The sequence below is a fragment of the Dendropsophus ebraccatus genome, chromosome 5 (assembly GCF_027789765.1).
Source record: "Dendropsophus ebraccatus isolate aDenEbr1 chromosome 5, aDenEbr1.pat, whole genome shotgun sequence".
Lineage (NCBI taxonomy): Eukaryota > Metazoa > Chordata > Amphibia > Anura > Hylidae > Dendropsophus > Dendropsophus ebraccatus.
The window spans coordinates 71,414,042-71,436,957 of NC_091458.1; the positions used below are offsets into that span (position 1 = coordinate 71,414,042).

Sequence of the window (22,916 nt, forward strand, 5' to 3'; positions counted from 1 at the left end):
TTCTTATAATAATGCCATCTTCTATTGCCCAGTAGGGGACATGTGACTGCGTGGATGTTGGAAGGCATTGAGTGAAGGACTTGCAAGTTCCTATTGGATGCTATTTTTATGTGTGCTCTTTGGCTGGTTAGTGCATCCTCTCCTCATTCTCCCCACACACAGGAACTTGTTCTTGTGTTTTCTATGGGGAGGGTTAGGTCACAGCCACAGAGTTCTGACTGAGGCCTATCTCTCCTAGAACAAACAGGTTGGGCAGTGTTTTTTCCATCACACCCAAATCTTTACCTACATCTATTGGTGGAAGGTCGGGAGAGCCCCACACACCTTATACCAATGGCTGAACCCACCGCAAGTACAACCGAAAAGAGTATAAGGTGTATGGGGACCCTAATGCTTACACCTTTGGTAGGCCTAAATGACCAAAAAGGTAAGATCTCAGAGGTCCAACTAGTCAGCACATGGCAGGCAACTTCCTGGTTTGAGCTTTCTTGACTTGGGTATATACTGAGGTAATCGGTAGGCTGCTTTATTTCTACCAGTCTCTTTTCTTTTTTCCAGACATCCAGCTTAGGAATTTTTGTCTTATGTTTACAACTTGCAACTTACAACTCTCTGAAGTCTTTTTACACTCAGTCTCCTCCTCCCCCTCGTTTCCTTACTTCGACTCCTAACATTCTCCTGAACTCTTTCTAAACAAAAAGAAGGGCAGGTAGATTCAGCTGCTGATAATGATAGAGTTCAAAATGTATTGATGCATCTGAGCTTACAAATTACACTGCTAGAATATTGCTACTGAGTCAGTGTTACATGCCCTAAAATTGTGATTCTTTTTAGCATGTGATTTTTCATAGTCCATCAGATTGCATATATTTATACCTGCTTCATAAATATTCATCTGGCGCTCTGCAGTGATGAGCAGGCGGAGTGACGTCACTGCGGAGTGACGTCACTGCAGAGCGACGCCCGACTTTTCATGAAGAAGGAGCGAGTGTGTGGGTGGATTAGTGCACTGAAGGCTGTAGTATAGGACCTAGTGCACTAAGCCGTTTAATAAAAAGAAAGATTTCAGGAAAATGGCACTGAGGTTGAAGGTAATAAAACAACTTTATTCCTCAGTGTCCCATGCTGGTAGCATATTTAATTCCGCAATAAATATTGTTGCTTCAGTTTTGATGGAATTGTGGCAAAAATATTGATATTTTATTGCAAATTGCGCAATTCTTAGTGCTTATTAATACTAATTAAATGCCAATCAAATGCTGGGTGTGAACACGGCCTAAATCTCTTACTATTAAAGCCCAATTGGGACAGAACAGCTGAAAGGATTTTATTTCTTTAAAATGAAATTGCTGGGAAATAAAATTCTAGTTGTCTACTTCTTGTCATGAACATATGTTCTTTTTTCATTGCTGTGAGATAATGCACAGTAAATGAGTTTGTGTATACGTTTTGTCAGGAGCAGACACTATGTGACTGTGATTTAAGAGTTTATTGTCACAGTTCATGTTTTTGTTGCTGACACCAGTACTTCCAAACCCATTGAACCTGCCTAAGGCAAGAAAGCTAGCTAAAATATAGAAAATAAGTACATATTGTGGGAAGAATGACACTTCAGAAAGAATTAGTTGTTTTTTTTTTTTTTTTTTTGTTTTTCATTTTTAACACTTATATTCTTCTAAAGTGTGACTCATAACAGATTAAACCAGTAATGATGGTTAATAAAGTTGTAGCTGCGCAAATATGTCTTTTATATTACAAATAAAATGACTAAACGACTACAGAAAAACATAAAGATTATTTTATGTCTGGCCCTGAGGCTTTACACTGTGCAGGAAGAGTGCCATAGATAACTGAACAAGCCCTGTCTGGTTATGCCTTTATAATACCCTTTTCAAATGTCCCCTACATGCAAACAACAGATTGACTGCTAGTACCTGGAAGCCCTCCTCTTCCTATTTGTACCGAATAAGGCTACTTTTAGATGGAGCGATATGCGGCCAGTTGGATCAGTGACATCTCTACTGGCTTGCAGTGACTTTACAAGGTAAAATCAATCACATGCATATAAACTTGATTTATACAGATGATAATTTTCTGATGACACATTCCCATTAGGCAGTTATGAGATCCATTTGTTTGAATTAGAGATGGTAACCTATGGCAGGCTATAATAGTATTTGAGTAGAGACGAGCAAACCTGCTGAACGATCAGCATTTCAATCCGGCTAGCTGCCTGGAGAAGGTGGATGCAGCCCAAAGACTGCCTGGAAACCATGGATACAGTCTATGGCGACTATGGCTATGGCACGTTCGTTTATCTCTATATTTCAGCAGTTTAACAATTCCCTGCAACATATGGCTAGGTTCATACAATGCCTTTTTTTGTCCGTTCGACTGCCATCTTTTTGGACATCTGTCATTTTTAGGCCAAATAACACCCATTTTGAAATCAAGGATGTCATTGCAGAATAACAGAAGTTATTTGGCCTAAAAATGACGGATGTCCAAAAAGACGGCCGTCAAACGGCCAAAAAGAGGCATTGTGTGAACCGAGCCTATATTTCTTGCAGTAAGCTGTGACAATCCTATAGTAAAGTCTGCTAAGGTGACTACAAAATAATAAAAATGTTTAAAAATATATATATTTCTAACAAATTGAAAATTAAAATCACCCCATTTACCTTTTTTCAAATAAAAACAAATCTAAACTCCCCCAGAAATATTCAAACTACTGACATTTGTTAATTTGTCCTGGAAACATCAAGTCCTCAAACTATTCTGTTGATAAAATAAATGAAAGCGTTATGGCTCATAGAAAAAGAGAACAATTGGCTGCCCCCTAACCTCCCCTCATACATACAAAATAAAGGACAAATAAACAAACAAAAATCCAATATAAAAAATTTCCAGTTCAGATCAACACATGTGAGTCAAACAAGACCTGCAATTCTTTTTTACAGCAATATGTTGGTTGCTATAGGATTAAGCATTGCAAAACTCTATTTTCAGCTGTGAAATCCTTTGTTAATTTCCCAGTTTCTCAATATCCTGATCTGATACCTAGCAGTCGGAATTAACTAGTAATTTCACATGGATAGTTGCACTGACTTGTCCCGTCATGCTGAATGTAGTTGATCCATTCTTGTGTGTACCTCTCTATATGATCTAAAGCAGACTATGAGGGTGGTTACAATTGCTCATTTATCCTCCTTAATAGTGCCTGGAGAAATTTGTAGGGCTTACATTGCTTTAGGGGGCTGGAGGATGATGATTAGTGGTCAAATCCCTTGTGGTCAACAGCTGTCAGTGGAGAAGAAAGTAATCTGCTTCAATGCCTACTGTACTTGCTGAGCCTGTTTTTGAGGTCTGACCTTTTCATCAACCACTGAGGCAATATAAACTCTGGTGCATATATGGTCCCGCTGGAACACATCTCGCCTTAAATGTTTTCCTAGAAAGAGTTCCACTTCACTTCTACTTAGTCATGAAAGAGAAAAAAAATACTATTTATTTTACTATTTTTTTTTTTTTTTCAATTGTCAGTGTTCTTCATTAACCCCTTAAGGACTGGACTGATTTTGGCCTTCATTTATTATTGTATTGGGGGCTATGGGGATTATAGGTGATTTTTAATTTATTATAAATTTTTGTTGTGTGTGTTTTTTTTTTTGTTTTACACTTTATTTCATTTTCCCACCACGGGGATCTGCACTGCAGTGAAATATGCCTGTAATAGGCAAAGCTGATCAGACTCAGCCTTAGGCTGAGCCTGATCAGCTTCCAAAGCTGTGACATCAGGAGGCTTCGGGGACGCACCTGATGTCACAGCAACCATCGGGGCTGTGAGATCTCACCGCACAGCCCCGATGGGGGACAAAGGGAGGATTTGCAGCACCCATAGGGTTAATTGCCGAGTTCCGGGCTTGGCCCAGAACTTGCAGTTGCAGTGGGTGCCACAGGTGCAGCTCCTGCGCCCATTTCATATGCCGGCACGTCCATCTGCCAGAACAGTGTGCAGATTTGGACGTGCCGGCACGTCCATTTGCGGAAAGGGGTTAACTGACCTTACCAAGATTTATAGTTTGCGCCCTCATTGTACTGTCTCTCCTAACTAACATTTGTATACACTTTGGGAGGAAGTGTACACGTACCAATTACATAAGTTTATGGATAAAAATCTCCTATGGAATATTCTTAACATACTGTACAGTATTAGGCCATGTTCACAAAACGTAAGTAAAATATTCATCATGGCCGTTGTGAGTTGTGGCCGTTGTAATCATGGCCCCAGGTGAGTTAACTGTTTTTTTTGTTTTTTTTTTTATACTGGTCGCCCCATACAGGCGGCCATTTTTTACACCCCCACTGTATGGGGCGACCAAGCCCGACGTATAAGACGACCCCTGACTTCTAAGAAGATTTTTCGTGGTTAAAAAGGCGTCTTATACGCCAGAAAATATTCAGGGGGAAAAAAACGGATGTTAAAAACAGATGCTGCTGTGTGCCATACTGCAGGATCAGTTTTCCTTTGACTTACATTATATTAAAAACACATCTTTTTTTTTTAATGCCCACAAAAACGTGGTTGACCATGCTTTTCAGTATGTTGAAACTAAATGTACTGAAACAGAAACAGTGACCCAGCCCCACCTTGACCAGTACATATTATTAAAAGTATTTAAAGCAAATTGCCATCAAATTTAGTGATCTACATAGACTGTGCACTTTACTGCTATGACTTAATAGATTTTGTTTCCTTGTAGATACGGATACTATTCATTTAATGGTTAGACAAATTACTGTAGGCTTCACAAGCCAATGTGAGCACTATGAATATGGATTTTTTACAGGCCGTAAATAGGAACTTCCCTAGATATTATGGAAACCAGCCCAATAGAAGGCACCAGCAGCATCCTGATTCCGGTATTCATCCAGCTTTGCACTAGTCTATCTTATCTCTCTTTAATGTACAAATGGATGCCATCTATTGGTTCCTGGAAGCAGCTATTTTGGGCTTAGAAGAGGATGATTATGGGTTTTCTCAGTAGGATTAGTGACAGGAAGTCCACCATGTCATCTCCCGTGACCTCGCCTTTATCTTTTATATCTCCTGTTTTGAGAAGTGCCAGATTACCATACATATATGTGAATGACAGGAAAAGCTCTTTCTAGATTTCTAACGTAACATAAAAATGGAAAAGAAATAAACGCAAACTGAACCACAAGATAACACAACTGGACAAAGGACACTTCTAGTACAATGATGTCTGGTCTTATTATTAAAGCTCTGGTAACACACTATACTTTCCCTAGGCAACAAGAGAATACTGGCTCTCTACATACCATACACTGCAGTCATTCAGCACGCTCTGAATATCTAACAGCTGAGGGAGATGAATGGTGATTGATCTGTGTCACGTCACTCACAGACCAGTCACTGTGCACCTCATCCTGCCGCACGACACCTTATTGATACATTATACCCTCAGAGCATAATGGAATAACTGAAACATTGTGCATCTATGACCCCAATCACAAAATGTCCTTTTCTGATCTACCATTGTGCTCAGACAACAGACACAAAATGAATCATACCTGTAATAAATATCAATTTTGTTTTAGTTGTAATTAATTTTACGACTATTTTAAAAGTTATAGCGACAGTAAAAATGGCGAAATAAAACACCTGTCATTAGTTATAGCTTTTGGAACATATGAACATACTGTATATCTTTTTCAGCTTTTCAAACTTTAGGGGAGGGGGGGAGGGGGAGAGAGATTTAATCATTTTTGGCATTTATGACACCATTTTTTATCTTAAAGTGCCGGTCTTCAGCTTGCTTATGTGATATAAATTTATCAAATCATCACATGTTGTTTAAAACTGGCGAAACTGTCAGAATTAGTGAGATGCCAGGGAGTATATCACATGGCCACCATGCTCTCTCTGCCCGGCTATATTCTGATCATAGCATTGGATAATAGCAGTGAGACCAATCAATAACTTTTGTGACCCCCGTGGCCTGTGATTGGCTGAGTGGCCTGTCAGCTGACAGGCCATTCTGAAGCTAGAGCGCGCCGGACCTGGGGAGGAGGACGCAGCGTAGCAGAAGACCTGACAGGTAATGTATGCTGCAAGGGCTGCAAGGACATCGGTAACGATGTCCCTGCAGCCCTCGCTCAACGATCATCGGGACGTGGAATAGGCCCAGTAAACGAGCGGAGATCTAGCAGATCGGCGCTCGTTTACATCGTTGATCGGGCCCTCCTCGGCCCGTGAAATAGTACCCTAAGCTGGAGTCAACTTAAAGGGAATCAGTCACGCTAAAAACGGCCATAAAGCTAAGGAAACGTGCTGATGCGCATCCCAAACATTGTAGCCTGCAGTGCTTTCCAACATGCCCAGAGGGGCGTGATTACAGCGCCGGAACATGCCCAGGACCGTGACTAGCTGACCCAGCCACACATCCAGATGACTACTTAGCTAGTAAATTAAATACAGCGCTGGAGATTATTAAACTAAGTTTGCTGTTTATATGTACATGGGAACCAGGCTACAAGGGTATGTTTGGTAAGTGTGCTGGGTAATGTTCCAGCACATTTCCTTAGCTTTATGGCCGTTTTTAGCGTGATTGGTTACTTTTAACCCCTTAGTGACCGCCATGCTGCCTTTTCACGGCGGCCACTAATGGGCTTTATTCCGATGCGTACGCCTTTTAACGGCGGGCGCATCGGAATAAATTACCGCCCGGCGGCGGCTGCAGGACGGGTGATCAGCGGTCAGTGTGACCGCTGACACCCTCCTGTAACTGCCCGGAGCGGAGGATTCTCCGCTCCGGGCAGTTTAACCTGTTAAATGCCGCTGTCAAACCATGACAGCGGCATCTAACGGGTCCCGGTGGATCCCGGACGGCGCCGTGGTTCACTTACATGATCGCGATGTCCCGCGGCGCCGTCCGGGGTCCCGATGTCTCCATGGTGATTCCGGGGTCCTAATGAAGGTCCCCGGGGTCACCATGGAGATGCCTGATGCTGACAGGGGTGGCCGCGGCTATTGCCTGTCAGCATGAGGCATGATACAATACATTGCAGTACATCAGGTACTGCAATGTATTGTATCAGTGATCTAAGTATTTTACACTAGTGTACAGTAATGTACACTAGTGTAAAAGTAAAAAAAAGTGAAAAAAAGTGTGCACCAAACACAACACAGCCCCCCCCCCAGCCCCCCCCTAATAATAAAGATGCATTACATTCCCCATACACTATAAAACATTACATAAAAGTGATCAAAAACACAAATCCTATACATATTTGGTATCGTTACGTCCGTAACAACCCAATCTATAAAACTATATCAATAATTATATTGCGCGACACACGCTGTAAAAAAAAAATAAAAAAAACAGTACTAGAATAGCTGTATTTTATCAATCCACTTTAGAAAATACGTCATAAAAGAGATCAAAAAGTCATATACATATAAAACTTGGTATCAATAGAAACTACAGATCTTCCCGCAAAAAATAAGCCCAAAACCAGCTCTGTCGCGCAAAAGATGAGAACGCTATGGATCTTGCAATGCAGGGACAGTTTTTGTGGGTTTTGGCTAGGAAGATAGTTTCTATTGCGCCAAAGCGGTAATAGTTAAAAAAAACTATACAAATGTGGTATCGCCGTAACCGTAGCGACCCAGAGAATACATGTGTTATGTTATTAGTGACCGCCGATACGGATTTTTACGGCGATCACTAATGGGCTCTATTTTTCTGCCATCAGCTCTTTATGGCGATGGTGCAGAATAGTGCAGCGGCGCCGGTAATGCCCGCAGCCTCCTCCTCTCAGCTATCGGAGGTAGCTGAGGGGTTGGGGGAGAGTGTGGGGTCAGTCCCGGCCAGTCCCCTCACCGGTGATCGCCGTTATTATCAGTATAAAGGCGGCTAGCGGTAACGGGCATTGCCAGCGCAGCTGAACGCTTTCATCTCTTCTCACCGTGAATCCACAGTGAGAGGAGATGAAAACATGTCCCCCCATCCCCAGAATTAACCCTAGTGACCTGGCCACTGACCCTCCCCTCCCTGGGCGGCCATCTGATCCAAGATGGCCGCCGTCATCACTGTGAACAGACTCTGTTCACAGTGATGGATTCCTAAAAATGATCCAAGCTTCATTCTTTCCACCACAGGAGGTGGCGGAGAGCATGGGGCAATGATCGGTGACCACCCGGTGTGGTCCTAGTACAAGTGATCAGCGGTATATACTATATACCACTGATCGCTTGTTCCAAATGGTGCCGGCACTTTTTTACGCCTGTCACCAAAGTCAAGTGCCCTGGATTACCCGTAACCACCCTGGATTACTTGTAACCACCCCAGATTACCCGTAACCACCCCAGATTACCCGTAACCACCCCAGATTGCCCGTAACCACCCCAGATTGCCCGTAACCACCCCAGATTGCCTGTAACCACCCTAGATTGCCTGTAACCTCCCCAGATTGTCTGTAACCTCCCCAGATTGTCCGTATCCACCCCAGATTGCCCGTATTCACCCCAGACAGCCCATAACCATCCCAGACAGCCCATAACCATCCCAGACAGCCTATAACCATCCCAGACAGCCCATAACCAGCCCAGACAGCCCATAACCACCCCAGATTGCCTGTCACCACCCCAGAATGCCCGTAATCTCCACAGATTGCCCGTAATCTCCCCAGATTGCCCGTATCCCCCCCCCCATAGCCCATAACCATTCCAGACAGCCCGTAACCACCCCAGATTGCCACAGACTGCCTGTAACTACCCCAAATTGCCTGTAACCACCACAGATTGCTCGCAACCACCCCAGATTTCCCGTCACCACCCCAGATTTCCCGTCACCACCCCAGATTGCCAGTTGCATCCCCAGATAGTCAGTGAACACCACCAGATTGCCCGTCACCTCCCAGATAGCCAGTAACCACCCCTAGATAGCCAGTAAACACCCCAAGATTGCCCATAACCACCCCATACAGCCAGTAACCACCCCAGATTGCCTGTGACCACCCCAGATTGCCTGTGACCACCCCAGATTGCCTGTGACCACCCCAGATTGCCTGTGACCACCCCAGATTGACCGTAACCACCCCAGATTGACCGTAACCACCCCAGATTGACCGTAACCACCCCAGATTGGCACAGACTGCTCGTAACCACCCCAGATTGCCCATAACCCCACCAGATTGCCTGCTGCCACCTCAGATAGCCAGTAAACACCCTGAGATTGTCTATTACCACCCCAGATAACCAGTAAACACCCACATATTGCCTGTAACTAAAATGACACTCCTTCTCTTCTGAGCCCTGCTGTGTGCCCATACAGTGGTTTATGCCCACATATGGGGTACCATTGTACTCAGGAGAACCTCCGTTACAAGTTTTGGGGTGCTTTTTCTCCCTTGTTCCTAGTGAAATTGAGAAATTTCAAACTAAACAAACATGTTATTGAAAAAATTCAATTTTTTTCATTTTTACGGTCTAGTTTTGAATACTTTCCTCCAATACCTGTGTGGTCAAAATGGTCACCACACCCCAAGATAAATTCCTTGAGGGGTGTACTTTCCAAAATGGGGTGATTTTGGGGGGGAGGGTTCTATTCTGTAGACATTACAGGGGCACTGCAAACGCACCTGGCGCTCAGAAACTTCTTCAGGAAAATCATGCACTGAAAATGCTTGGCGCTCCCTCCCTACTGAGCCCTGCTGTGTGCCCACACAGTGGTTTATGCCCACATATGGGGTACTGTTCTACTCAGGAGTACCTGCCTTACATATATTGGGGTGAGTTTTCTCCCTTGTTCCTCGTTAAATTGAGAAATTTCAAACTAAACAAACATGTTATTGGAAAAATTCTATTTTTTCATTTTTACTGTCTTCTTTTGAATACTTTCCTCTAATACCTGTGGGGTCAAAATGGTCACCACACCCCAAGATGTATTCTTTGATGGGTGTACTTTCCAAAATGGGGTGACTTTTGGGGGGGTTCTATTCTGCTGACACTACAGGGGCTCTGCAAACGCACCTGGCGCTCAGAAATTTCTTCAGCAAAATCTGAACTGGAAATGCTAATTGGCGCTCCTTCCCTTCTGAGCCCCGCTGTGTGCCCACACAGTGGTTTATGCCCACATATGGGGTATCGTTCTACTCAGGAGTACCTGCCTTACATATATTGGGGTGAGTTTTCTCCCCTGTTCCTCGTTAAATTGAGAAATTTCAAACTAAACAAACATATTATTGGAAAAATTCTATTTTTTCATTTTTACTGTCTTCTTTTGAATACTTTCCTCTAATACCTGTGGGGTCAAAATGGTCACCACACCCCAAGATGTATTCTTTGATGGGTGTACTTTCCAAAATGGGGTGACTTTTGGGGGGGTTCTATTCTGCTGACACTACAGGGGCTCTGCAAACGCACCTGGCGCTCAGAAATTTCTTCAGCAAAATCTGAACTGGAAATGCTAATTGGCGCTCCTTCCCTTCTGAGCCCCGCTGTGTGCCCACACAGTGGTTTATGCCCACATATGGGGTATCGTTCTACTCAGGAGTACCTGCCTTACATATATTGGGGTGAGTTTTCTCCCCTGTTCCTCGTTAAATTGGGAAATTTCAAACTAAACAAACATATTATTGGAAAAATTCTATTTTTTCATTTTTACTGTCTTCTTTTGAATACTTTCCTCTAATACCTGTGGGGTCAAAATGGTCACCACACCCCAAGATGTATTCTTTGATGGGTGTACTTTCCAAAATGGGGTGACTTTTGGGGGGGTTCTATTCTGCTGACACTACAGGGGCTCTGCAAACGCACCTGGCGCTCAGAAATTTCTTCAGCAAAATCTGAACTGGAAATGCTAATAGGTGCTCCCTTCCTTCTGAGGCCTGCTGTGTGCCCATACAGTGGTTTACGCCCACATATGGGGAACCGTTCTACTCAGGAGAACCTGCATTACAAAATTTGGGGTGCATTTTCTCTCATGTTTATTATGAAAATGAGATACTTTAATCTTAACAAATATATTATTGGAAAATTTCTATTTTCCATTTTTTTCCGGCCTAATTGTGAATACTTTCCTCCAGCCCCTGTAGGGTTAAAATGCTCATTATACCCCTAGATTAATTCTTTAAGGTGTCTAGTTTCCAAAATAGGGTCACTTATGGGGGTTTCCAGTATACAAGCCTCCTAAATCAACTTCAAAAAAGAACTGGTCCCTAAAGAAATCAGTTTTGGAAATTTCATGAAAATTTGATAATTTGCTGAAACGTTTCTAAGCCCCGTAACACCCTAAAAAAGTGAAATATGTTTACGAAATGAAGCCAGAATAAAGAGGACATATTGATAATGTGACTTACTAACTAATTTTTGTCATGTGCCTTTTTTTTTTAGAAGCAAAGAATTTCAAAGTTCGTAAAGTGCAAAATTTTCAAATTTTTCATTATATTTTGATGTTTTTCACAAAAAACACACAAGACAGTGACCAAATTTTGCCACTAACATAAAGTACCATATTTTACGAAAAAACAATCTCAGAATCGCTAGCATACGTTAAAGCATCACTGAGCTATAAGCGCATAAAGTGAGACAGGTCAGATTTTGAAAAATGAGCCTGGTCATTAAGGCCCAAACAGGCTTGGTCCCTAAGGGGTTAAAGTTTCAGTCTTTTTCGAAAAGCTATCTCTAAAAGTGAGGTGCTTCAAAGAGCAATTTTGAGGAGTATATTGAAGAGACAAGCTGTAGATTTTTGAACTAACAGAGAACATAATAAACAGATATACTTACCTGTCCTGTTCCCCTGCTGTTTGCTGTGTGTTTCCTTGCCATCCAGTGTTTGCAACTGTCCTCATCCTCAGAACTTTCACTCTGTGCCAGGCGGACAGGAAATACCTGCTTGGCATCTGCAGAATAGATCTCCAGACATTCTGGTCTACATGGTGGGGGGAAGGGATGGGTAAAGGCACCCATACACTTCAAAAACTGATGGCTGAACAATTGCCTTGCCATTAGTTATATCTGCCGCCCGTCCTCCCCATGCAAGGGAATGTTCAGCATGGCTGTGAGGGGCAGGCCTCAGCAACAACAATCATAATGTGGCTTATCTCTCTTTGAACAAAGGGGTCAGTTGTGATTTCCCATCATGGTCAACCCCTATAACTACCGACATCATCTGTCTGTGTTTGTTCTAGATTGCCCCATACACCTTACTGTTTGCCGAATTCTCAGTGGAATTATGGTTTTAGAGGACAGCATAAAGTGGTGACAAATACCCTAATGTTATAGATGTAAAGAAGTTTTCAGTCAGCAGCAGTTGGGCAGGGTTGTGTGTGTGTGTGTGTGTGCATGAAGCAAACCAACCTCCCTCCAACCCGGGTACGTAGGGCGCAGGTCCAAAAAAAGGGCAGAGTAGTATTTAAAATTTATTGTGAATAAAAACATTCATGGCGACACAACGCGTTTTCCAAACTGAGTTCGGTTTGGAAACGCGTTGTGTCGCCATGAATGTTTTTATTCACAATAAATTTTAAATACTACTCTGCCCTTTTTTTGGACCTGCGCCCTACGTACCCGGGTTGGAGGGAGGTCGGTTTGCTTCATGGTATCCATCTTGTATGGAAATTCCTGGGAGTGGCAGCGATCCTAACACATGAGATTTTGAGTGTTGTGCCTCATCTTGCACAACACTACCAGGTGAGAGTTTTTAATTTACTTCTCTCACCAACCATCTATACTCCTGATCTGTGCTATGGAGCGCTGTTCTAATTTCTTTTTGTGTGTGTGCATATCACTTAGAGGAGACTTGGCTCAGATAGTGCTTACCTCACATGCAAATAAATGACATGCTGTAGACATCAGGATTTCTGTCACTACTTTAAAATGCTCCTTAATAGACATACACTGTTTTTCTGTTTTGTAAAATTCCCTGTTCATGTAGATTAAAATATCCTTTGAAACAATACCCCCCCCCCCCCCCCCCCCCCCAATATTCTATTCTTCATCAGTACACAAATAGTCCCAAACAGTAAACTCATGTTATCAAACCATAGGCAGCTGCCTATCTCACTAATGGATTTCTTACTGTTTCTGGGACAATGAGACACTGCAACTGGGTGACATCTTCTGATTCCTAAAGTAACATGAAAAGCATGCCTAATAAATAACATAAAGCAAACTGAACTACCAGATAACCTTGCGGATACAATGATTTCTAGCATAAAGAATTAAACTGTGTCTGTCAATAAATTACCAGCCAGGAGCCAAATTTTGCAGACACAAAAGATTAATATTGATGGTATAGGTATGTTATGTTGAAGCACTGGTGTGAGAACAATAGAGCTACAATATTTTTGAAGATAATGTTATTAATCAAATATCCTTCCTTTTAAGAAGAAAGTATGGCCAGGATCACGTCACATGTCTAATGATCCCTTCCTTATAATCTTTTATTCATCTACTATAGACATATTATGATTCTTAACACATGCCTGTGAAGCTTCAATGTCTATCATAATATTACATTTTCCAACTGTGTTTCACTGCAGCAGAAGTTTATTTTATAGCAACAAGTTGAAACCAAAAGCTTTCCCTGTTCATTGTATTTCTACACCATCTGCTAAATGTAATCCCCAAAATGCACAGATTTCTATTACCTCAATGCTTGGTTTACTATTTTCATGGTTAAAATCCAATTTGCCAGTCTAAATTGGGAGCAGGTTGAAGAAATTAGTGAATAACTGGCTCCTGTTTGGAAGACAGCAGCGAGCTCTGTGGGGGAGCATTGTTTTCTCACTTTGCTGGAGACAGCAGCAAAATCTCTGGCAAACTGAGCAGAGGGAACAAATTGTTGTGTCTTTCACGTGCCCAGTAGTCACTTTTGTCACCTTTGTGTTGTTCCTTGGAGCTGCTGCTAAATATTCCAGCAAGTGGCTGAGTTTATGTGGATTATACACCCTACATTTTGTAGGGCAAAAGTCTTCATTGTGATCACCAAAAGATGCAGCATGTTGGTATATTCCAAATGGCCCACAAATGGGACAAATGTGTCATATATATAAAGGAAATTCAGATAAATGATATAGTCATTAGATCTAATAACTCACCTGTATAGGGAGCCATAATAATTACAGGCTTGTTATGCTGATAAACACTAAATAATGCACTGCTATCTGTAATGTAATGCCATTCTGGTGAGCACATGGGATCCCTGTTCCTGTCATGTATGGTGCCTTTGTCCTGTAAGACCTGAAGGCATTAGCTCTAATTACCTGTTCATTTGTAAGTGATTAAACTGATAACTTCAGGGTATTGTGCAAATGAATAGACATCACTGTGTCCTGGAATCAATGGACATCTATCAGCCAAACATCCCTCCTCACTGTGCACATTGACTAATAATGACCCTCTTGTCCGTAGGTAGAATCATCTGAATAACATAGGCCTACACATACAAACATGCACCTACACATATGTACACACAGACATATATGGACTTTTTATCGTTTTTTATGGGTTTTAAAACCATATTATAACACCAGTATGTATTAAGCTTCATGCACCATGTTTTTGCCACAATTTTGGTGAAAACACTATTTCATCTTGTCATATAGATCAAATGTTGAAGATCAAGGCTGGGTCACTTTTTAGCTATATTTATGAAATAAAACTCCCATAATTGCTAGCAGCAAAGTCTTTGCTAATGTTGCGTTTACACGAAACGATAATTGACCCAATCGTACGATTAACGATGTCGGAATAACACATTTTTTTTTTATAACAATCAGCGTTTAGACGGTACGATATATCGTACGGAAATTCACTTTGCGATCGCTTAAGCCTACCTCACACATTGGCTAAATCGGCGAACGACTGTTTACACGGAACGATCTGCAAATTTTTTGCAAATGGCGAACGATTTTAGAACATGTAAGATCAAAATGAACGATTTCTCGTTCGTCATTTGATCATTTGCAGCATTTGCACGTACGATTATCGTTCGAATTCGATCGTTGTGTGAATTCGCACGATAATCGTTCCGTGTAAACGCAGCATAACATGGGGAAATAATCACCAATTCGGAAAATAATCACTAGATGTAAAAAGTCCTTCCATTACTCCCTGACTGAGCTGCTTAAGATAGTCAAGCATTGTACTTTTCTATCTTCGGTAGCTATATAGACAATGAATGTAGTGGTAGTCTGCATGTTTCTCTGAGGGCCCTATTACACGGAATGATCATCTGTCAAATCAGGCAGATTATTGCTCTGTGTTATAAAGATAACGGTCTGCGGATGACGACAATCATTGGTTGACCATGTCTTTTGGTCCTGACCTAAAATCATCGTCCGCCATAGTGATGCATGGCCGACGACTAATGAATGTGTAAAGAAAAAATAATAAAGATCATACATATGTCTCCACGCTCCCCGCAGCCACTGGTGTAATTTTAGAGCAGCTCGCTGAAGTTACAAGCTGCTTAGCCAATCACTGGCCTAGACGGGAATGCTGCAGCTGGTGATTGGCTAAGCAGCCTGTCACGTCAGAGAGTGGCTCTGAAGTTACACCAGTGGTTGTGGGGAGAATACAGTAAGGTACCGGGAACCTGTAGAGGTATGTATGAACTTTATCATTACACTTTTAAAGCAAGGGCTGCACTGACATCAATGCAATAATAATAATTTATTATTTTCTATATAAAGCAAGGGCTTCACAGACATCCTTAATGATGTCTGTGAAGCCTCGCACGCATGATTTCTTTTTTTTTTTTTTTTTTATCAATTCTTTATACATGATTTCTAACCCATGTATGGGCTTGGTAGGCCAATCAATTGCCAATCTAGCAAATTGGCGTTTAGAGTGTGGAGTCGGGCCATCTAATATGCCCTTAGTCTGACCTCCTGTCATCTTACACTCTGATGCTAAGTGGAAGAACCTTTGTGTAGTTCTGCATCTTTCTTTGTAAGCAATGCTTCTAGGAAAGTACAGTATGGGCACACACAAAGTTATAGGAGCCATAGTATAAATCTAAATCACAACCTTGTGCATGGGGCCCTAATATATTTGAAGTGAAAGAAATTCCTATGAATGCTGTAAACCAAGATTGGAAGGTCTGGTACATGTTATGCTGACACCATATAACCTGATTGCAGGAGTTAGGCTCCACAGACTTAAAATGAGCCTGATCCTGGAATTGGTGGATGTCTCAGCACTAAGACCGTGATTGACATGTATGCCACAAATAGAATTTTTTTTTTTTTATAAAGATAATGCTAAAGCTGATTATATATATATATATATATATATATATATATATATATATATATATATATATGATAGATAGATAGATAGATAGATAGATAATAAATTCAGAATGAATGCAGCACTCGTGTAACGATAGATGTGGTGCCAGGCGGTATATACCAGCGACCACCCGGTATAGGTAATATAAATCAGAAGAATACCGCAGCACTCATGGGATAGAATTCAACACAAAGTGTTTATTTCCCCAAACCGCAGTTTGGCGGTTTGGGGAAATAAGCACGTTGTGTTGAATTCTATCCCATGAGTGCTGCAGTATTTTTCTGATTTAGATAGATAGATAAATAGATAGATAGATAGATCATAGAATCATTTTGTAATTCACATAAAAAAATAATAATAAAAAAATCGTGTGGACTATGTTGTAATAAAACTACCAAAATAAAAGAAAAAAAGTTGAAAATGATATATAGGCAGTTTTCAACACAATATCTATCTATCTATCTATCTATCTATCTATCTATCTATCTATCTATCTATCCTAACTGTATTAAAATAATTTAAAGATCGGGGAATACTTTGTGTTATTATTACATTCGATAAATTATTAAAGCACACATATAAAGCATAAATATATATCACCAATATTTGAAAGGAATCATAAAACAAAACTATAACATCAATTAATATGTATTATAATTTACTTCTATAATGAATTGCAACTTTATTTCATAAGGGGATTTCATATTATTAGGCAATTGAATTTACTATTTTTATTTGACATTTGTGGAACACTTGCTTTCCAGAAGACCATGGGTTTGTTGAGATGTCACAAAATATAAGTGTGTATTAGTTGGCTTCCCACTGAGTTCCCTGTTAATGACAGCCTCATTTGCTCAGCTTCACTGACCATTTGTCTTGGAGTCACAAGAGATTGGTGAAAGAGGAGGCTAATTTACATATCCTTGAGCTTATAACCTGAGGAAAGGGATGGGGCCAAACAGTTCTCTGCACTCTCCTGTCCTGGACACAAGAGCTACTTAGCAGGATTGTGCCGAGTGATTTCACAGCTGGAGGCCTGACTTTATTTTTCTCCGCATGACAAGACATCAGGACTTTTAACTTTGCTGCTTGAATTCTGTAACCTGAAGGAAAGGAGTAAAGGACGAAAAATGTTGGACCATTTTAGCGTCCTGACTACACTGTGGCTGAGTTTGATGATTTCTTCATCTTTTGGAGAAGTCGCTCACTACTACATCAATGAAGAGGAAGGGCCAGGAACAGTCATTGGAGTTTTATCAGAACATCCTATGTTTAACTCTACAGAACGGCCAGCTTCCAATTTCCGCCTCATGAAGCAGTTTAACAACTCTGTTATCCATGTCCGAGAGAGTGATGGCCAGCTGACCATTGGTGAAACAATCGACCGGGAGGATATCTGTCCACAGTCTCCACATTGTATCCTGGCTCTGGATGTGATCAGTTTTTCCAAGGATCAGTTATATCTGATTAATGTGAAAGTGGAGGTAAGAGATGTCAATGACAACAAACCCCATTTTCCTAGCTCTGAAATGCATGTGGACATTTCTGAAAGTTCATCTGTGGGTGCACGAATACCTTTACAAATAGCAATTGATGAAGATATTGGGACCAACTCTATCCAGAACTATGAACTCTCTGCCAATAGTCATTTTACCATTGATGTGCAGACTAGAGTAGATGGAGTTAAATATGTTGACTTGGTGTTGATGAAAGAGTTGGATAGAGAAAGTAAATCTGCATATACATTGCAACTAGTGGCTATGGATGGAGGAAGCCCTCCACTCTCTGGAAATGCAGTGATAAATGTTCATGTGCTGGACTTTAATGATAACAGCCCTGTCTTTGAGAAGAGTTCTGTCACTGTGGACATTTTGGAGGATGCTCCAGTGGGATACCTTCTACTAGCTCTTAATGCAGAAGACCCTGATGAAGGTGCGAATGGCGAAATAATTTACAGTTTCAGCCCTCAGGTCTCTCCAGATGTACGTCAGCTTTTTAAAATCGATCCTAAAACTGGAGGTGTAACACTTGAAGGCAAAATTGACTTTGAAACTAAACAAACCTATGAGTTCTATGTACAGGCTCAAGATGTAAGTCCTAACCCATTAACGTCTACCTGCAAAATAACTGTGAAGATCACTGATGTTAATGACAATGCCCCAATTATCAGCATTACTTCTCTGACTACTGTGGACAAAGGCATAGCCTACTTAAGTGAAGCCACTGCCAGGAACAGCTTTGTAGCTCTGATCAGCACCACTGACAAGGACTCTGGTCTGAATGGTCAAGTTCGTTGCACGCTGTATGGACATGAACATTTCAAGCTACAGGAAGCTTATGATGACAGCTTCATGATAGTCACCACTTCAACTCTTGATCGTGAAAAGGTAGCAGAGTACAATCTTACATTGTTGGCTGAAGATTTAGGATCTCCTTCACTAAAAACCATAAAGCAATATACCATCAGGGTGAGTGATGAAAACGACAATGCTCCTCGATTTACTAAACAAATATATGAAGTGTCTGTCCTGGAAAACAATTCTGCTGGCTCTTACATTACTTCTCTGACTGCTAAAGACCCTGATTTTGGCCTCAATGGTAAAATATCTTACAAGCTAGTTGATGCAAAAATATTGGGACAATCATTATCTACATTTGTTGCCATTGATGCAGAGTCGGGTGTACTTCGAGCTGTGAGGACATTGGACTATGAAATGCTGAAACAGCTGGATTTTGAAGTGGAGGCTTCTGACAATGGTGAACCACAGCTTTCAGCTCGCACTCATGTGAAAGTCAACATAATGGATGAGAATGACAATGCACCAATAATAACTTTCCCTTATTTAGACAATGGGTTGGCAGAAGTTATGTTGCCAGTCAGTGCTCCACAAAATTACTTAGTTTTACAGCTTAAAGCCACAGATAAAGACAATGGACCTAATGCCAAGCTGGTTTTCTCTATAGTTGAGGATAACCAGCAGCTCTTTGCTATGAACAGAGGGACTGGTGAATTAACATTAACCAGAAGAATTGATTCATTGCAGGATAAGGACTTGAGTATTGTTATTGCAGTCTATGACAGTGGAAAGCCTCAACTGCATTGCAACGCAACTATAAAGTTTATTCTCACAGATTCATTTCCATCTAATGTAGAGATAGTTATTATGCAAACATCTGCAGAAGAACAGCAACAGATGGACTTGTCCATAGTCTTCATTGCCTTGCTAGCTGGAGGCTGTGCTTTGCTACTCTTTGCTATTCTGTTTGTGGCCTGTTCTTGTAAAAATAAATCCAGCCATTCCAAGACAGACGTTGAAGGCCACAAGCTGAAAGAAGAAGGAAAAGACCAACTACTGAGTAACACAACAAAGGGGACTCAGTCAAGCTCCTCTATCTCTCAATCTGACTCATGTCAGCTGTCAATCAACACTGAGTCTGAAGACTGCAGCCTATCGACCAGAAGTGATGAGTGCAAGGACCACCCCAGTGCTTCACATGTAAGTAATCATTACAACACTTACCATTTGATTTTAACTTAATCTGCACTTTCAGAGTGAATATACTGTAGTTTTGCAATAGATTACTTATTTTAATATGTTTTCTTTACACAGAGTTCAGAATCTGCCCTGTTATATCATTCATCCAGATGGCAAAGGGACAGCTCTTCAAGGAGCATAAGGTAAGAGCTGATTCTATTGTCAAGACCCCTGATTACTATTGTAGTACAGCATGTCTGGAATGTCATTCCTTGAGGCTATAGCCACACACTCAGGAAATGCTGCAGATTTTCCAGAGTAAAAAATCCACTGCAAATCCACAGCAAATGGCATCAAATTGTGTGGAATTTGCTGTTACTGTAAAGGTTGCAGATTTTCTGCATATTACTTTTGCCATGTGTCTCCTTAAGGCCCTATTCCACCAACAGATCTGACGACAGATTATCTGCCAAAGATTTGAAGCCAAACCCAGGAGTGGATTTGAAAAACGGAGAAATCCAGTGACCTGTTCTCTGTTTATAGTCTGTTTCTGGGTTTGGCTTCAAATCTTTGGCAGGTAATCTGGCGTCAGATCTGTTGGTGGAATAGGGTCTTTATTCTTTAATTTTCCATATTTTCTTGGTTAAATGAATAGACCAATGACAATGCAGGAAACTGATCTGGCAGATGTTTTGTAAACTTACTTTTGGGCAACTTATAATTAATGAGTGAATCCAAACGGCAGCCAATACATTAATTTGCTAGTAATACATTTAACAATGTGGAGGTTTATAGGGGTTATCCAAGAGAAGAAAGATGTGGTTAGTTTCTTCCAATAACAGTACCACATCATTCCTCAGGTTGCTTGTGGTATTACAACTTGGCTTCAAATCACCTGGGTTAAAAAAGTAATACAGATTCATAATTTACTTCTTAAACCTTCCAGCATGACACAGTGCTCTCTACTGCCACCTCTGTTCATGACAGAAACTGTCCAAAGCAGTAGCAAATCCCCATAGAAAACCTTTCCTGCTTTGTACAGTTACTATCATGGACAGAGGTGGCAGCAGGGAGCACTGTGTCAGACTGGATAAAAACACCAATTCCTACAGGGCATGCAGCAGCTGATAAGTACTGGAATAGTTGACATTTTTAAATAGAAGTTTAGAAATAGAAATTTACAAATCTGTATAATATTTTGAAACCAGTTGAGTTTAAAACAATTGTTTTTATGCCTGAGTACCCCTTTAAGGAAACACAAACAAAACCACAAACAAACTAAGGACAGGAGTGGGGCCGTTCCTTAGTTTTTTCACATGCAAAAAAACAACAATATTTAACTATATATGTATATTACATTGCAACCTTAAAGTCTATGTATTGTTAACATTAAATATGTTTATATTGGGTTTTTTTTTCAGTGTAAGTTCTCAAATTGAACAACTAAGTGCAAAGGACAGCGGCAAAGGAGACAGTGATTTTAATGACAGTGACTCAGATGCAAGTGGAGAGACTGGGAAAAAACACTCTGGCATAACCACACAGAAACAAAATGGTAAGTCAGAGCTCAGGCATTTTTTTCTATTTTAGCTTCACTTCTCTAATGAAGGAGAAAAATTAGAAAAAGAATACTGCATAAGATAGTACGCCTCATAGGGTATAACTAAAGTAAATGTAGATTGTCTCATGTATAAACATCCATGGATCCATAGCTGTAGCATTCAGAGCAGCTGCTATGGGGCCCAGAGGTTGAGAAGGTCCACCCAGCTGTAAGAATATTAACAAGTTAGTGGCTTTCTGCTATCTAGCTATCTTAGTATGTGGGTTCTCTGATATACCTCATTACTAATGTCTAGTTATTCCTATTTATGCTGCTATGCGAGGCTCCCGCCATTAGGTGGTGGGGCCCACCTGATTTTGCTATAGTGCCCTATTAATTCTAGATATGTCCCGGTTTGTACCCCACCTCATGAAGTCAGATGCAAGTCACAAAATGCTCCTAGTCAGATGCAAGGCCTGTCTTCATATAGACCATATTGCACCAGTGATATTGAAAAGTAACAATAAATTTTGTTTTTCCAACATGTTTCCATATGTTTCTCTTTTTATTTATTTTTATTTTTGTGAAAAACTAAAGTAACTGTAAATGTCAATATCTAGAATGTAAAAAGTTTACCAAATGTCTTAAAAAAAAATTTCTTTTTATTTTTAAGGTTCTACATACATTGGTAATTCATCGACATACCGAAATGCAGAAAGTCAATATGGCCATCCAAGCAATAAAGCTCTCTATCCTGGAAATGTTTCAATGCAATATGAAAAGGGATATTCTATGTCTTATTCCTTAGTCCCTACTTATTATAACACATACCACCATCATAGAATACCCAATGTACATATCCCCCATTATGCTGTGAAAGACTATTATACCAACAGTATACCCGAGGAAAGGATGCATGGGCAATGTGAACAAGACTTGGCTAGAAGACAAACCGCTCTTTCTCCTCCCAGACATCCCAGAAGACACCAAGAACCAAGTTACAATTCACCAATAGCATTACAACCTTGTGAAATAGCAACAACATTTTAGTGTTTTGGGTTACTATAAAGTAGATTCAGAGGTATAACTGTATATAGTTCTCTAAGTTGTAGCTTATACTAGGAAAACCAAGACTTTGCCAAGTGTTGTTATAATGCAGAACATGCCATCCTGCATTACAGGCATTACATTTGTGTGGTATAGAAAGATTCAGGTATTACTAAGCAAAGTTGCCTTGTGAACCCCACAACCTAATGTTTTACCACTCTAAGGCCTTTTATAAAGGACTAGATCATTGCTAATGAAAGGATATCATACCATGACAATGAGCCGGCATATGATTATATGTCTCTACTTATTATGGATTCAAAAGCACTAAATGTATAGAAATATGTAACAGCATGAGGTAACACATGGCTGCATACTGTACAACTTTCATGAATTACAGAGATTGAGTTCATGCCACTTTATCACTTCATGTAAATACGTCCGGGATGTTGTGTATATATCTTTAAATCTATATGTAAATATATTATTGTATGTTGTAAATTATTGGACCGCTTTTCAATAAATATTT

General features: G+C 40.7%; 1 protein-coding gene across 1 annotated transcript; it reads left to right on the top strand.

Moving 5' to 3' along the window:
• The first annotated feature begins 17,454 nt into the window (after positions 1-17,454).
• LOC138794166 (protocadherin-8-like) lies at positions 17,455-22,390 on the top strand. Its single transcript, XM_069972936.1, has 4 exons — positions 17,455-19,821; positions 19,936-20,003; positions 21,222-21,355; positions 22,014-22,390. The coding sequence occupies exons 1-4, from the start codon at positions 17,455-17,457 to the stop codon at positions 22,388-22,390; spliced, it is 2,946 nt and encodes a 981-aa protein (XP_069829037.1).
• Positions 22,391-22,916: the final 526 nt, after the last annotated feature.